A 16,382-nucleotide genomic window follows, 5' to 3' on the forward strand; every position below is an offset into this window, starting at 1 on the left:
AATAATATCACCTCCTTTGTGGGGTGTTCTAAGACTCCAAACAAGATATGAGAAGCATCTGGCAAACCACAAGGGCTCTGTAGGTGTCAGTTTTTACATTTATTCCACACAGTGGAAGATTATTTTGTTTTCAATCATCAGATATCTAAACTGGTTTCTACCAAAGTTACCTCCTTATCTAAAAATTAAATTGGAAGCAACAAGGTGGCAGGAGACAGAACACCAGACCTGGAGTCAGAAGGACCTGAGTTCAAATCTGACCTCAGATGCTGACTAGCTGTGCGACCCTGGACAAGTCACTTCACCCTGTTTGCCTCAGTTTCCTCATCTGTAAAATCAGCTAGAGAAGGAAATGGCCAACTGCTCCAGGACTTCTGACAGCAAAGTCATAGAGAGAAAGACATGAGTGAAAAAGAAGGACATAACCTAGAAAGGGGCATAAGAAGGACTCACCTACACATTTTTACCATGACAAAGTGGGCTAAAGACCCTGGCTAGCAATACCCTAGTGTCAAGTTCTAAGTTTCAATTTTGTACTTGTGATCCCCAAAAATTAACTCCTTTGATCCTTAGGTCCTTAAGAACAAAACACGTCTTCCTCTTGGTGATAACGACTGGGCTGGATGTTCTTTATAATAAGGACGGTTTTGCTGGGATTAAGTTTAGGAAAATCATTCCTGGAGTAAAAACAAGAGAGAAACCTGCCACAAACTGGCAGGAGCCTTCCCCGGACCTAGAAAACATAGGCTTTGTCCGTAGGTTTCCCTAGCTCTTTTCATGCCGCCACTCCTTCCCTAAGCCCAGGCATATGTCGCCATACCAGGTAAGGTTTCATTCTAAAAGGTAGCTCAACCCACACTTAGCAATCTAGTTTTTGGTCAATAATTCCCCCTTTTCATCTAAAGAGAAAGCAATGTCTGATTCTCGAAGGAAAATGACTTTTGAAAATTACCAACAACTGCTTCTGTGAAACCTCTCCTAACTTACACAATGTTTGCTACTTCCTTGGATAGACTCATTTCTAAATACGGCCATGAAAATTCTCATTTTCAAATTCTGTGTCATCACTTCCAGCTTAACCATCTCTTCAATTTTGTCTTGATCAGGTATAAATTAGATAATAGGAGTGGAATAGTTATACACACTCACACACACTGAGGGAAAAGCAAAGGTAGGATTAGATAATGGAGCTGATAATGGAGATTCCTTGACTGGCCACCAAGAAGCCAGAACTTATGATCTGTGCCTCTTCCAAGCTAAATGACCTGGGAAGGAATCCGATTTGTTGTGCCTCATTTTGCCCCTCTGTAAAATGGGAAGAGGAGTGGTAGCTTCCTTGTCTGCTAGAAATTAGAAAAAGAGGCTGGAAAATTTTAAAGGGGGAAAAGGTGGGGAGGGGGGAGAATGGCATGACATCTCCAACCTTTATGCCTTTACACAAGTTGTCCAACACGCTGACACAGATGCCGTCCTCCCCTGTATCTCCTGAAGTTCCTGGCTTCCCTAAACGTGCAGTTCACATATCACCTCCCAAGAGAGCCTTTACTTAGCTCCCTGGTTTGTCGCCTCTCTCTTCTTTCGTGAATTGTCACATGAATGTATCTTGCATAAATGCTACAGTATCCCAGGGTAGAATTGGAAGCATCTTGAGACTGGGCCCAGTTCACAGAGGGGGAGAGGGGGATATGCAATACTTTCCCTCGCCAAGACCTATCCCAATTGTCTGGTACATGGTTAGACTTGGTGGATTGCGTTGAACAGGAATTAGCTAAATTTTCAATCGTGTCTGTAAGCTGACATTATGACATGACTGGTGATTTGGGTTGGCTTTTTAAATTTTCCTAAGGAAATATCTTGTGCACAACGAAAAAGAGGGCCTGCTTTAAGGAGTATCCCAAAGAGAGTCCTGTGAGCCCCAGGTGGCATTCACAAAGATGGAAAAACCATCTGTTCTTTGAGCTTGTCATCTTTACTCTTACAATAAAATAACAGCCTAGGCATTCAGCTTTTTGAGAATAAAAGACCTACCTCTTTTGACTTTCGAAGCACTTGAAAATTTAAAAAGGAAAAACTCGAAAATGCTGACCGGGTAATAGCTGGGTGTTCACGGTGGGTGTAGAACAGGAAAGGTTACAATATGGATCTGTGCCTACGCGTTTCTTTTCAACGCAAGCAGCATCCTCCTGCTTCTGCTAACTCGGCAATCATACAGCTGACAGATTCCTGGGTTTTCTAAATAATGCATGGGCTTTTCTTTGAACATGTCAGTGCAAAAGTATCAATTCTGCCCCTGTGTCGTTGGTGACGCTGATTTGCCTTGACAGCATTCCATTAAACCAATGAGTTTTTCCCCTCCTGATGGATCCTTAAATATTCCTCCGAGTGATGTATTTGTGGTTTTTAAAACAGATTGTGAAGGATGTTTGCATTTATGAGAAAAAGGCCTGGCAGGTACTGGGAGAGGAAAGGGGGTGTGGCACAAGAAGCATGGCACCAGCCACCCCCAAAGGCCCAGGATGGATACCAAGGATCATTCCATCTCCAGGGTGCCCCACATGCCAAATGCCAATCCGGTTTGACCACGATCGCCAGCTACTTATCTGAAAATGGAGCAACAAAATCCACATGTAATCTGCATTTGTACATCTCGAGGAAACAGCTAAAACAGTTAAAACAGTCAGTGTTTCTCTAGAGAAAGCAGATGCAAATTTAGCCCACCGATTTGGCGATGTCAAACAGTTTCAGGGAAAAGGTAGCATCCCTTGGCCCAAGTAGACCACCCCAATGTCACTGTGTTTATATCACGTCAGTTCAGTCAGCATCCTCCAAGCCCAAAGGATTGAGGGAAATGTCAATGATTCTTAAATTTCACAGTACATTTTCATGGTTTGCATAGCATCTGTTTTCCCCACAACAAGGTAGACCTTGAATATGTGAACCAGGAGGCAAAAGAATTTTCACCTCCTGTTTAAGAATTACTCACATGTAAAATCAACATCACTCTGGTAGGAGGCACGGAACTTAGTTCCTTCTGCCCTCTCAGACAGGTTTTAGGCTTACCTAATGAGAACTTACAGTAGGCAAACTGGCTACCAATCCTTACATAGGGGCTTGCAATCAGAACTAATTCCTATATAGTAAAAGCAATCTGGCCCCAGGATCGGGCAAGTACTGGGTTTAGACATGGGTGACAGCAGGCAGCATCTTTATTCAAATTGAAGAAAATCACGGGGTTAGTACCTCCTCTCATCAATTCCAGAAAGTTACTAAAGGGGATTAGGGTTTAAATACCTCCTGCAAAAGGTAGGATTTAAATTGAATTTGAAAGGAAGCTAAGCAGAAGTAAGGTGGGAGAGCATTCCAGGGGTGGAGGCACAATGATGGGGATGGAGCATGGTGGCCAATGAACCGCAGGGCAGCTGGACCACAGAAGGCAACGAGGTGAGTTAAGACAGATTGGAAAATCAGGAAGGGGATCAGTTGTGGAAGGCTTTGCTATACATGCCAGGGAACCGGACATTGAATCTTGAAGCTAATGAGGAACCATGGGAATTTACTTCAGCCATGTGTGGTAGGCGGTAGTGTAGGGGTGGGATGGGGAGAACAGAATCAAAACTGTACACAGTAAAGTGAGTACAAATCACAAAATTCAGCAGACTCCAACATCTAGTGGAGGACAAGTTCATCAGCAAACACCTTTATTTTGGACAGACTGCAGAGAACAACTGGATAGATACGGGAGGTTGGCTTGAATTAAGGAAACTATACAATGCAAAACTGGCTAAGTAATGTGCAAATCACACAAAACACAAATTACTGCTTCCTACCTGGATGAAGATCCCACAAAAAGAAGCCTGGGAGAGAGAAGTTTCATGAGAATACTAAGGAAGAGAGTATTCAAGAGAACATAATAGGCAGAGAAAATAATAAGGCATGAGAAAAAGAGAAAATAACAAGACATGAGAAAAAGACATTAGATTAGTAATGAAAACCCATTATTGATTTTAGGCAGGGAAGTTTCAATGAAATGATGAAGTCAGACATGAGAATATGGAGGCGTTGGAAGTGAACGAGAAGAAAAGAAGTGGAGGCAACTAGCATAGATAACTTTCTCAAGGGCTTTAGCAGAGAAGGGGAAAAGGAACACAGCATGACAGCTAATGGGGATTGTTTGAGCTAATGAGAGTCCTTTAAGATGGGGAAGATATGGCAACAGGAAAGAAGCCCTTAGAGAGGGAGAGCCTGAAAATTAGAGAAAAGGTAAAGATGGTAGGAGGAGCAATCTTGTGAAGAAGGAAGATGATAGGAGCTATACTACCTGGAGAAAGGTTTGCCTTGGCCAAAAGGGGTCTAGCACTTGATGCGAGACAGAGGAAAGGGAGAACATATCTGAATGGTATGAAATGGGGAGAAGGGAAAGAGGAGGAGTTCTTGAAAAATGGCCTCGGCTTTTCTGTGAAGTATGAAGTAAAGTTCTCAGCTGAGATTTTTGGGGCAAGGATGTCAAGAGAGGCTTAAGAAGGGACACAAAGGTTTGGAATAGTGCCTTGGTAAATGACATAGCAAACTGATGAACAACCAGCTTCTAAAACTGTGTTCACAACTCCATATGGAGTTTGATGACTGAATGTAGGGATTGCAAAATTATGATTTCTTAGCAGTAAATATTTGACTTGCATATCTAACTTGTAATTTGTATATACTGGGCTCACATCAATATTTCATGGGCAGAGACAGGTTACAGGTGGAAAAGGTTTAAGAAGCCCTGGATTTTAAAAATGTAAAAGAATTGCCTTGCTGCACTGAGAGCCCACTTGAGATAATCTGTACTGCACCCAGTCAACACGATTTCATGATTCTCTTTAGCTCTGTTCAAAAGCATATGCAAAGGAGCAAAGGCGGCAGAGGGTGGTAATAATGCAGGATGACAGTTTGGTAAGGCAATATTAGCAAAAGACCAGCAGGCAAAGCATTTAAGTATACAGTTGAACTCATCCACCAAGTTTTTGAGATAGGGAAAGGAGGAATGTTTAGCCAGTCAGTGCAGAACTAAAAAATAGAAGGATTCATGACGGGAACCAAGAACAGGATTGGGATAATAAGACAGAGGAAAAAATGGAACGATGAAAGATTGTGACCAGATAAAGGAATATGAGTTTATGAACATGAAGTAGAACATTTGTAGACAATGATAACATCAACAGGGGTGGTCAAGGCATAATGTCAGAGTATGTCATGGGAATGATGTAGACGTAAGAAGTGGAAAAAGAGGGTAAATGAAGGAGAATCATCATATTTGGTAAACTTCCCTAGTAAAGGGATAAAAGTTACAGTGGACATAAAAGCAGTGAGCTTGGCACTGAATGCATCCTGAGAAGGCTAATGTCTTGGAAGTCATAGATTAAGTGATAAAGTTGGATTTAATAAATCTCACTCACTGGAGGAGAGGATACTGAGAAGTGGTGGCAGAGTCTGAAAATAGCAATGAAGAGCAATGCCCAGTGAGATTTGGGGCACAGGGAAAGAGGAAATGTGAGTGAAAGAGAAAACAGAGGGTAAAAGAATTGCTAGAAATTCAGTCTCATCAGGAAAAGCTGTATCTCAGTGTCAGAAAATAGAGGGAGAAAATGAAAGGGTTTTAAGTTGAAAGGAATTTAATTATGGAGCATATAGTATACAGAACAAAGTGGAGGGGAAGGGAAAATCCAGGGTGGGTCAAGCTCCTCGGCCTGGTGTTTCTCATTTCACTCTTCTCCAGGTAGTTTGCATTTTTTGCCCAATGGGAACATCTGGTAAACTGGACCTCAGAAAGTCAAGTCCATGTCACCACTCTGAGCCTGGGGCGGGGGAGGGGGGGAAGTTACCCCCTTGTGACTAGAGGGCATTCCTGCCCCTTCTCCAGTTCTCCAAATCTTTATTTGGTAGACTCCGGGACAGTAAAACCAGATCCCAGCCATTTAGGAACCCCCACCCCTTTCTCAAATTACCTTGTGATGCCTAATCTGTATAAGGGTTACCACAGGACTTTAAACACAGAAATGCTTGCAGACATGCAAACCCTCTCCCCTTTCCTTTAGAACCTAAACTCCAATAGGGCAGGGACTCTCAGCTCCATATTCTCAGGGCCTGTCCCAGTGTACATCTTAACAATGGAATCCACTTGTGCTAAAATGAAACCACCAATTCACTCAATAGTGAGATATACAGATATGTTTATACATAATGCAAATGTACAATTTTCATCATCTTTTAAACAATTAAATCATTGAATTGAGCACATGAGAGAAAGCCTATATTCAAATGCAAATAGTATTTCAAAAAATAATCAAGTTGAACTTGCAAATAAACAAAAGAGAAAATAAATAAATGACCACGGCTGGAGTCCTCCTCCCACACACATACACCCACCTTTCGAGGAATTAGCATACTTGGTCACTAAATTCACTGGATAGGAATTTCCTACCTGCTGCTGTGCAGCTGAGCAGCCATCTTGAGCGCACCCTCTTTGGCACATTGTTCGCCACCTGCTTCCTCCATAATCCTCTTTCTTGCCTCAGCTGCTCTGTCTATTCCCTGTAGCTCTCCTTTGGCTCCTCTGGTCCTTCCCACCCCTTAGTTGTATGTGATTTGTAACACTTTGGGATTGTAATCACTCCACTGGGAAGTACAAAATACAAACTGACATTTACATGGGGGCTTAAACTCTTTGGATCTCAGTTTAGCCCGATAAAAGTCCTGGTTTATAGGTACAGATGGAGCTGGGTATGCCCATCTCACTGAAGTGCTAACTGAGCCTCAAAGATGCTACCTGGTCTGAGGTCACAAATCACTCAGTGAGTCAAAGGCAGCACTGGAACCTAGGTCTTTACAACTCCAGGTTCAATCTTTACTCCAAGAGGCCGTCTCTCATCTACTCAGCTCATTTGGATAACCACCTCTACTGGAATAATGCCCAAACTGACAGGTCTAGTGACTTACTTATCAGCATTTCTCCAAACCATGTTTCCTGCTTTCTGTGGCTATTTCCATTATATGGTCAACTAAACTGAGCCTCTTCAAAGTGTAAGTCCTTAATTTTGCTTTCTGACCACCTCTCCCCTCCCATTTTCTTCTGTTATCACTTGTGTGATTCGCAATTTCACTTAAATAACTCATCCTCAACTTCTTTCACTTTTTCCTTTCCCAAATTCACACTTTCACACCAAGTCCTCTCCAATTATGTCCCTGTCTTGTTTCCTAGATATACCATTTCTTCTCCCATCCCAGAATGATCGCTACCTATCTACTTCAAAATGAGATTCCATGCTCCTCCTTGCCAGACTACGTCACATGGCTCTGGTCCCCTTCTGTCTTCAGCCACATGCTCAGTCTTGTCTTTCTCCCAAATAATGAGGCTTTTTGAAACATTGAATTCTACTTTGTTGCTGTTGTTACCAAACTTGAGAGTCTTGAATCACACCAATTGCCCACTATACCAGCAGCCCTTTGACCTGAAGGTTAGCAGTATAACACACCCCAGAGCTGCTCATGTCCGTTCCCTCCCTGCCAGGTTTACATAAAGAGCCGCAGCAGCAATTGCTTCCTCTGACATCCCACGATGGCCAGTACCCTAGGGTTACAAACACCGTGACACTTTATGGAAAATTGAGAATTAGCATAGCATCATTAGTTTTTTATAAGGGCTTTTTATGGCCTAATTTTGTTAACATGGTATCCTGACACATGGTCCACTCGAGAAATTCCCTGAGGTTGATGTCGCCCCTCCTCACATCTCAATAATGCTAATGCCACCTTGTTGAGAACCTGGGAAATCATACTGCTGCTATCAGATAGATAGTAAAGCAATTCACCACAAAAGAAAATCTATTTTTCCCTTCAGTAGGCTGACTTAGCCTCACTCAGCCTTGGCTGTAATTATGAAAAACACCTCTTCCAAATCTGAAAAAGACATAGATTGTCAATATTCCACACCACATATGGTATGGAATACCTTTTTTTAATAATCTTTTTTTAATGTTTCAGTTACCCCCCCCCCCCAGCACACTCATGATAACATGTTCTACTTTACACGTGGGGATCAAATGCTTAATTAGATGAAAAACTATCCATCTCAAGATCTATCTTTCAGAAAGAATCTAGGCTTTAACATAGAACAAATATGGATTGGTGGAGTTTTTCTTATTTTAAAATGCACTTCCCCTTTTCTTTAAAGGATAACTGTAAGAGGTATTTCAAGTCGATATGTGTGATATGTCAAGCTTTGAGATCTGGCACGGTAATAAGCTAATTACTATTGATTCTGCCAACTTCCAAATGATTCTCGAAATGAACAGTTTTTGAAAAATGATGAAAAATACTCAAAGTTAGCATTTGCAGAATCCCTTGATAAACAGTCTTCTAATGAAAAAAACAGCCATGACAAATTATTTACCCTAATTTTCTCCAAGATCTAGGAAAAGGAATGAACATAGTGTGTTTTTGTGTCATCCTGAAGGATAACCGTTACAGTTGCCTTTGACGGGAGGATGTTTTTCACCTTTTGTTTCCTTTTAGGAGGCTAACACTCAGAGCCAAGAAAATACCTGGAAGAGAAGAGCATGCTGGGTAAAGCCCAGCATGGCTTTGTAAAGACCAAGTCTTGTCAGACTAATCTCATCTCTTTCTGTGACAGAACGACAGACAGTCTGGGAGACAGGGAAAGGGACAGATTCAATTTGTTTGGATTTTATCAAGGTTTTAGGGTTTAGCCCAAACAATCAGCTCTTCAATAAGATGTGGAACTGGCATAGGATATATACCTGGTGAGGCATCCAAGAATTGTCTGTCACAGACCTAGGTAGTTTGGTAAAAACTACAAAAACCAGCATCTCCCCTCGGTCACATGCTACACTCTGAGTTCATATTTGCATTGGTGACAGAGGCAGGAAAATATACAATAGAATCATCAAATACACAGAGATGACTAAGCTAGGGGTGACTGGCTGTTTGGATCATGGCTTGAGCATTTAAAATGACTTTAAAATTGTAGACAAGAGTTAAAAATGAGGAAGGAGAGAATTCAAAAAGAGTCAAAAGCTTTTTCTTAAAACCTTTTAACCAAATCCCACAAACACAAAATGGGAAATTGTAGACTCTCTAGCAAGCTAAATATATAAATTTTATGAAGTTTTAAAATGCCGGACATCCATTATATCATTTGAGTCTTTCAGAAATCCTGTGAGGCTGCTATTATTATCTCCATTTTACAAGTGAGGAAAGTGAACTTCAGAGAAGTTTCATGAAATTCCCACTGTCAAACAATTAGTACACACAAAAGAAAGGATGTGAATTTGAGTATTCCTTACTCGAAGTTTAACACTCTTTCCACTATGCTACGGTTCCTTCGCCATCTATCAAAAAAACATGAAAAGCTATAGGGTGCTAAAGTGGCTTGCAGGTAAACCAGGAGTCACCAATGGGAAGCAACTGTGAATATGAAATTAAAATGTTCAAAAAGATAGAGTGTGTAGGACCCAAGAATGGCTTCCAAACAACGAGTTAAGCCATTCAGAGAACACTGAGAGGGAGAGCTCACAGGAAGTTTACATGGCTGATTAAGCAGCAACACTCGCGCCAAATGAGCATGAGAAACAGAAAGATTAAGATTAAAGAAGAGAATGTTTGAACATAAACTGTACTTGGGGGTATGTGAACCCAGAGCAGAATGAAAAATTGTTCTCAATGCCACTGAAAATAGACCTAAGGCCACCTTCCCCAATAAGAAAAGTTGTTTAGTTTTGATAATGGAGAATTTCAAAATAGACAAAATGGTTTCTTCTTAGAATGAGTTACGAGTCTTTAATAAAAATAGGTTCCTGGGGGCAGCTAGGTGGCGCAGTGGATAGAGCACCAGCCCTGAATTCAGGAGGACCCGAGTTCAAATCTGGTCTCAGACATTTAACACTGCCTTGCTGTGTGACCCTGGGCGAGTCACTTAACCCCAGCCTCAGGGGGAAAAAATAAATAAAAATAAAAATAGGTTCCCACTGACTGATGCATGTTTCTATTGGATAGAGTGGGAAAAGGAACAGCAATATAGAGCCTGAAGAATCCAGTGTCCTATGAAATCAAGCTTAAAAATCAAGTGTTCAATGCAGGTGCACACCAGTCTATCCCCTACCCTGCTAAGACATTTTCTGATTCCCTAGACAGAAGTCTTACAGTTTCTTGCAAAGATGATAGATGATATAGAGACCATTTGGATTCTGAGATCTGAGCTTCTTAATTTCATCAAATCTCAAATTCTGCCTACACACACACACACACACACACACACACACACATACCCCACACACACTTTTTGTCCCTATCAAACATGATTTTCAATATGCTAAGGTTGCACAAGCACAGGCCAAGAATATCAGTAATTTATATGGTTATCACCTCAAATTTGCTTAAGTAAGACACCAGGTACAATGCCTTCTGAACTGAGCAATGTTGTTTAAAACAAAACAAAACTGCCATCTCTTTGTACAAGGCAAAAGGCAATCCTCTCAGTCTTTGTTACAGGGTTAAAAAAAAAATAAAGCCCGCTGCCGTGGAACTATATTTCTGATTTGACAGCTACAATTATAATCATTCAGGCATCTATTTCCCACAAACTCTCCACAGCCATAACCTTTAGTGATTAATTATAAAGCTCCAGGAGCAATAGTACACAGACTAATTTCCTAAAACAATAAAAGACAGAATTTCTCATTTGGAGTTCAATGAAACACGAACAGGTTGTTATTCATGCTGAAATCTCAATGCAGAGTCATGTTGCAGCCATTAGAGACGCTATTAAACACAACCTCCAATCAAAGAAACTAGAGGAGAAAATACTGGCCTACCTTGCGAATCTTCTCTCCTTGTCATCTTGTCTTTTCCCTCTGAACATTATGAATTCAATTGCTTTTTCAGGCCACTCTCATACCTCTACTCCTTCAGTCATTACAAAATATAAGATTAAAACAAACAGCCAAAGGAAACAGAAGCTTTCCCATAAAGCAAATCATCAGCAAGTTTACCCTGATGGGGTCGCCACCTATCAATGGTCCGCATCTAACCTGCGTGCAGGTGTCTCAACGTCACACAGATTATCTTCCCTGTCATGGCAACAGCTTCATTCAGTATATGGGTTGGTAAATTTCCTCCAGCTATGGCTTATTTGAAATAAGTGAATCAAGAGAGAGAAGCTGATCTGAGAATTAGAGAATATTTCAACAGTTTGCTTACATATTTGGTCAAAGCTGAATGTCAAATGCCAAGATTCAGGTGTTCAACAGAGGAATTTCCATACCACTGGAAAATATGGTGGAAGGAGTGAATGGATGTGGGCGTAGGTGCCTGTGTCAGACCGTCCTGGGTAACGAGAGGGGATGGGACGAGGTAGCTAACTGGGATAAAAGGTTATTGCGAGGACTTGGCAGAAAGAGAAAAAATAAATAGCATGTTGTTTTTAAGTGACAGGCTATTTACACATCTTGATATTCACAGATCAATTTGTGTTAGTTGAGTTTTTTTTTTCCTCAAAAATGATCCTATTTTTCACTCAGATTTAACCAGAAATAAAAACAAAGAAGCTAAACAATTCTTCACCAATGTGGCTCTAATGCAGGAGAAGTCAAATAGTCAGTCTCTGTCTCTTTGTCTCATAAAATATCCACCTGACCACAATAAATTGGGTGAAGTGGATACATACATCACTTGTCAATTCTAATGTACACACATGCGCGCGCACACAAACACACACATACACACACACACACACACACACACACACACACACACACACACACACCCTATTAATGCAACTTGGTTTAATATTCATACTTAAATAGATGATCATTTTATTTAAGCTGATGAGTCAGTCATTTTGTATCAACAAAACTCTCTGCTGCAATTTTGACAGGCAACCTTTGGTTTGGGGCTTTTTTGTGGTTTGGGTTTTTTTTTGTTTTTTTTTTGGAAGGAAAAAGGAAGGAAACAACCCAAAAACAAGCTTAAGGATTCTTTCCACAAACCAACTTCATGATTCTATTTTAGGGTAAGCTCAGAATGGGACCAATTTCAACCCACCCTTATTATAGTTCCAGCTTCTGTCCCGGACTCTTAGCAATGAAGTTTAGACTTGTCACTTCCCAAATCTTGTAGAGATCATCTGCCCTTTGCTTGAAAGGTCCCTGCTCCCAACTTAGCCCAAAAGTCTGGTCACATGACCATATTTCAAGGCATGGCTCATATGCTGCCTTCTCCCTGCTATCTTTTCCTGAGAGCCCTAGCTCTGGATATCCTTCTTTGCTTCCATCCACTGCAATGCCAACCCATTAGAACACTGAGCACCCATTTCATTGTCTTGCAGAGATTTTCCCTCATTACAGCATATACATAAAGACAGGTGTGTGGCCCTTACATCTTTGAATCTCACAAGGTAGCTAACAAACAGTTCAGGTTGAAACAGCACTCCAAAACTTACAATATTTTTCTCACAACAACCCTGTGAGGTAGGTTAAGGAGGTTAAATAGGAATGTCTTCACTGGATGGTCAAGGAAGTAGAAGATGGCTACTGCACCTGATAGTGCTTGGATATATGGCGAGAGCTCAGTGAGTATGTTAAACAGCTACACCAAGAACAAAATAACACCCCCCCCCCGTTATGCACAGCACAGAAATTAGGGCAGGTCACCCTATGCCAGGAGGCTTAAGAGGCAACCACGAGGTTTTCTGTAGCCAAGAGTTTGTTCCCTATGACAAATACTAAAATTAGCCCTCTCTACACCCTAATGAAGTATCTCTTTTGTGTTCAGCCGTGATGATTAGCATTTAGTAAGCATTTGATATGGAGGTGATTGATTGCTGTCTTGGATTGGGAACTGAATTTTAAGGACACACCAATTCAAAAGTCTACTAGAAGTATTCCTTGTCTACTAGAGGAAAAACAGTATGGTGTTTAAGTCCAAAGGAATCCCAGAATACTCTATCCCTGTAAAGCAGAGGAAGCATGTATGCAATAATCATCTTTTCTTCATTCCAAGCATTTTCTCTGCAACTTCACCAAGATAGTCATCATAATACATGACCTAAAATTGTGGTGATCATGTCTCAGAACTCCCTGATGTTGGTGGGAGAAGAGAGAGCAGGGAGCTGTGAAAGAGGCCAATAGGTAGCAAGCTTACGTTCATCAGAGATAATTCTGTGGGACCAAGTATGGCTGAGACTCCCAATGACTGGACTGTGTATGTACAAATAGACTTGACACTTCTTCATTATCCCCTGGGATATCCTTAAAGAACTATTCTTCCTTTGGATTTTCTGTGGAATTCCTCAGTTTCCTTTGAGTACCTAATAGGCGTTCAGGGTACAAAAATGCCCTAAATCTTTTTTAATGTGATCTACTCTCACAATCTCTATCTACTTTTTCACTCTTCTTATCATTCCTTAAGGTAGATAAAAGGTGGCTGCCACTGAGAGCAAAGAAGATAGGCTCTGTCACTGATCTCTCTTAGTAGTGGCCAACGCGCTGATACTGGGAACATTAGTCCATGGGGAAGATAGCAAAAGGGCAAAATACTTATTCAGACTTTTCAGAGCGTTTCAGTTAGAAAAAAATATATTCTTGATTCAAGTACCATAGTAATCTACCTTCAGTGGTGACAGAGCTAACGACCTAATATTTTTAAAGAATCATTTTCAGGAAAAGGAGGGTCTCCATTAGAGCAGACTTTGAAAGGTAGGAGTTATGATTAAATACCTACTTGATGTTAAGTCTGCTTTCTTTAACTACATTAATTCAACTCTAAGCACTCTCATGCCAAGGACAGTATCAGTCTTAACACAACTGGTACAATACTTAGGTCCGCATTCCACACAAGGAGAAACAATAATAAATACATTTATGTGTACTGATGATGATTGCTTTTCTTCAGTGTGGCTGAAGAAGGAAATGATGAGTGATTGGGTTCAAAAATAGCCTCAAAATAAGTATCTGTATTTCAAATGATTTGGATCGTCTTGTTAATGTTAAAGAAGACCTGATATTAGGTTAAGGTAATTCTGCAGAAAGGGTGTTCCCGATACAGAAGTCAAAATGAGAGAATGAATGGAATTCTCCACATTTCTTTCAGCAATAACAAAAAATGTCCTCCAATAGAATGCCAGATTCTAGGAAATCTTCCTGGGCAATAGAGATTAGTTTGAGAACATCTGAAGATTTGGAAATCAGCGTAGAGGAGTACACAGAGTCACGTTCCATGGAAGATAGCCATCGTTCCTCTTTTCTCTCCCACTTGTCTCAGTTATAAAAGTGTATAGACAATGTGAATAACACAAATTTGATCAAAATGAGACTGCCTTTGCACAGGATATCCTAAGAGGGTTGTGTGATTATAAGAGAAAATCATGTTCCAGTCACCCCAAAACATTTGGAACTAAGGATGGAATCAAAGGTTCTTCATTTTGTCCTCTGAAGTTGGGAAAACAACCTGGAAAAACAAGCCTAGAAAACTTATTCTACAGAGAAAGTAGGGATGGAATAGCCAGATAATTTTTGTGGTTTCTATAAACAAGTTAGGAAAATGAATGGAGGAGACATTGGCAGTAATCTTCCTCCACTACCACCATCAATGGATAAGAACTGCAATCTTGGCATTCTGTAGATGCCACTTACCAGCATTAGAGTTAAGCTCTTCATTTTCTGACTCGGTTCCATTTTGGCTTCCACCTCCGTGGAGACTATTCATTGCCATGAGCTTCATCTTCTGTAACTTCATGGCCTCGGCCATGGCAGCAGCTGTAATACCTAAAATCAAAATAGCCACAATTCAAATATGGGCTCTCTTTTAAAATATCGGAGGAAGGTACATTTGTTGGCCTACAATCCAATTAAGAACAACGGGAAGTCAAATAGAAGCCGCAATTCAAAGTTCAAAAAAAAAAGAAACAAAAAACAAAAAAACCCCAACTATTTTGAACTTCTTTGATCACTTCTCCATTAATCTTTCAAATGAGAGTCTTAAAGAATCCTTTTACATAAATCTGAAACCACAGAGAAGAAAGGTATTAAAAACAAGCTTGTCTGCAAAATGCCTCCACAATAAGTTAGCAATGTGGCATAGTCCAAATGTAAAATCTAGGGGTTGACAATGTCGCTCAACAATTGCTTTACATCATTTCTTATGCATTTTCATTGAGTGTGTCCAACAATATAAATACTGCAAATGAACAGGAGTGATCTACAATTTACTACCAGGGGAATTCTGACTGGATCATCTTTGGAAAACAGCATAAAGTTTTCATTGAAGCGAAGCTACTTGCTGCTGCCAAGGCCATCAACTAATCATCCTGCATCTGACTAATGGCCATCAGTCAGAGAACAACACAGTTTCTAAAGAATCAACCTTTCAGGACATAGAAAAAGGATTGTGGAAAGATGAATAGTGTGAACTGGCTTATCCTCAAGAGTGGGGGCTAAGAATATCAACCAAAAACCAAAATAAAAACTACTTGAGACCCCCAAAAGAAAAAAAAATCACAGAACAAGAACTACACAATACACAGTAAGAAAACATGGTAAAAGGATAGTCTAAACAATGGAGGGATCAATCCTGTAGATGAGATCATAGAACCACTGAAATATTGAAGTTCTACCATGAAGGCAGAAAAATATTCACAAATGCAGATAGCAAGCACCTCTTTTTGGGAATATCCACAACATATTTCAAGTTACAAAGGATGTATAGCCTCAACTGAGCTTATTATTACAGTATGAGGAATTAATGATAAAAAATTAATACCGATTACAAATATTTATTGACATTCACTACATTTATAACAAGCTCCCGAGGGATATAAAATATGACATCCCCACTGAGCTCAAAGAACTTATACTAAGAAAAACCTCTTCAAATGCTGTTATTTTCCTCACAACAACTCTCTGAGGTGACCCTAAAAAAGACATATTACCTTGTTGACCTTCACTGACTACATGGGTAAAATGAAAGATTGGGTAAGATGATTGAAAGAAGGGAAAGGGGAAACCAAAGCCAATGGTACAAAAGTAGTAATTTTATTAAATTGTATCAATTGAAGGAAAAAATAATACTGTATTAGATAAATCATATGCTGAAATTGCAAAATTACACCTAAATTCTAAAATTTATCCTCAGTATTGGGTTTTTTTTTAAAGTCTCATGAAAAAGTATGCTTCTTTCTCAATATGACTGGTTTAAGGAAGGTAATCACAGTTGTGAGAATCAGCAGAAAGCAAATCATGAAGCTGGGGAGACAAAGACAGCACATCCAAAGTGATGGAATGGAAATTCATAGCATAATGTGCCAAGCTTAGGTGTTTCCACAGAATTTG

The 16,382-nt window shown here is 40.2% G+C and overlaps 1 protein-coding gene across 1 annotated transcript in view; it reads right to left on the bottom strand.

Annotated features, from left to right (window-relative positions):
- Positions 1–16,382, bottom strand: part of DACH2 (dachshund family transcription factor 2) — a 433,454-nt gene that overhangs the window by 139,254 nt on the left and 277,818 nt on the right. Inside the window, 1 exon segment of the mRNA XM_074278216.1 lies at positions 14,688–14,819. Within this exon segment, the coding sequence (XP_074134317.1) occupies positions 14,688–14,819 (132 nt within the window).

This window comes from Sminthopsis crassicaudata, chromosome X (assembly GCF_048593235.1).
Source record: "Sminthopsis crassicaudata isolate SCR6 chromosome X, ASM4859323v1, whole genome shotgun sequence".
In the NCBI taxonomy this organism is placed as follows: Eukaryota; Metazoa; Chordata; class Mammalia; order Dasyuromorphia; family Dasyuridae; genus Sminthopsis; species Sminthopsis crassicaudata.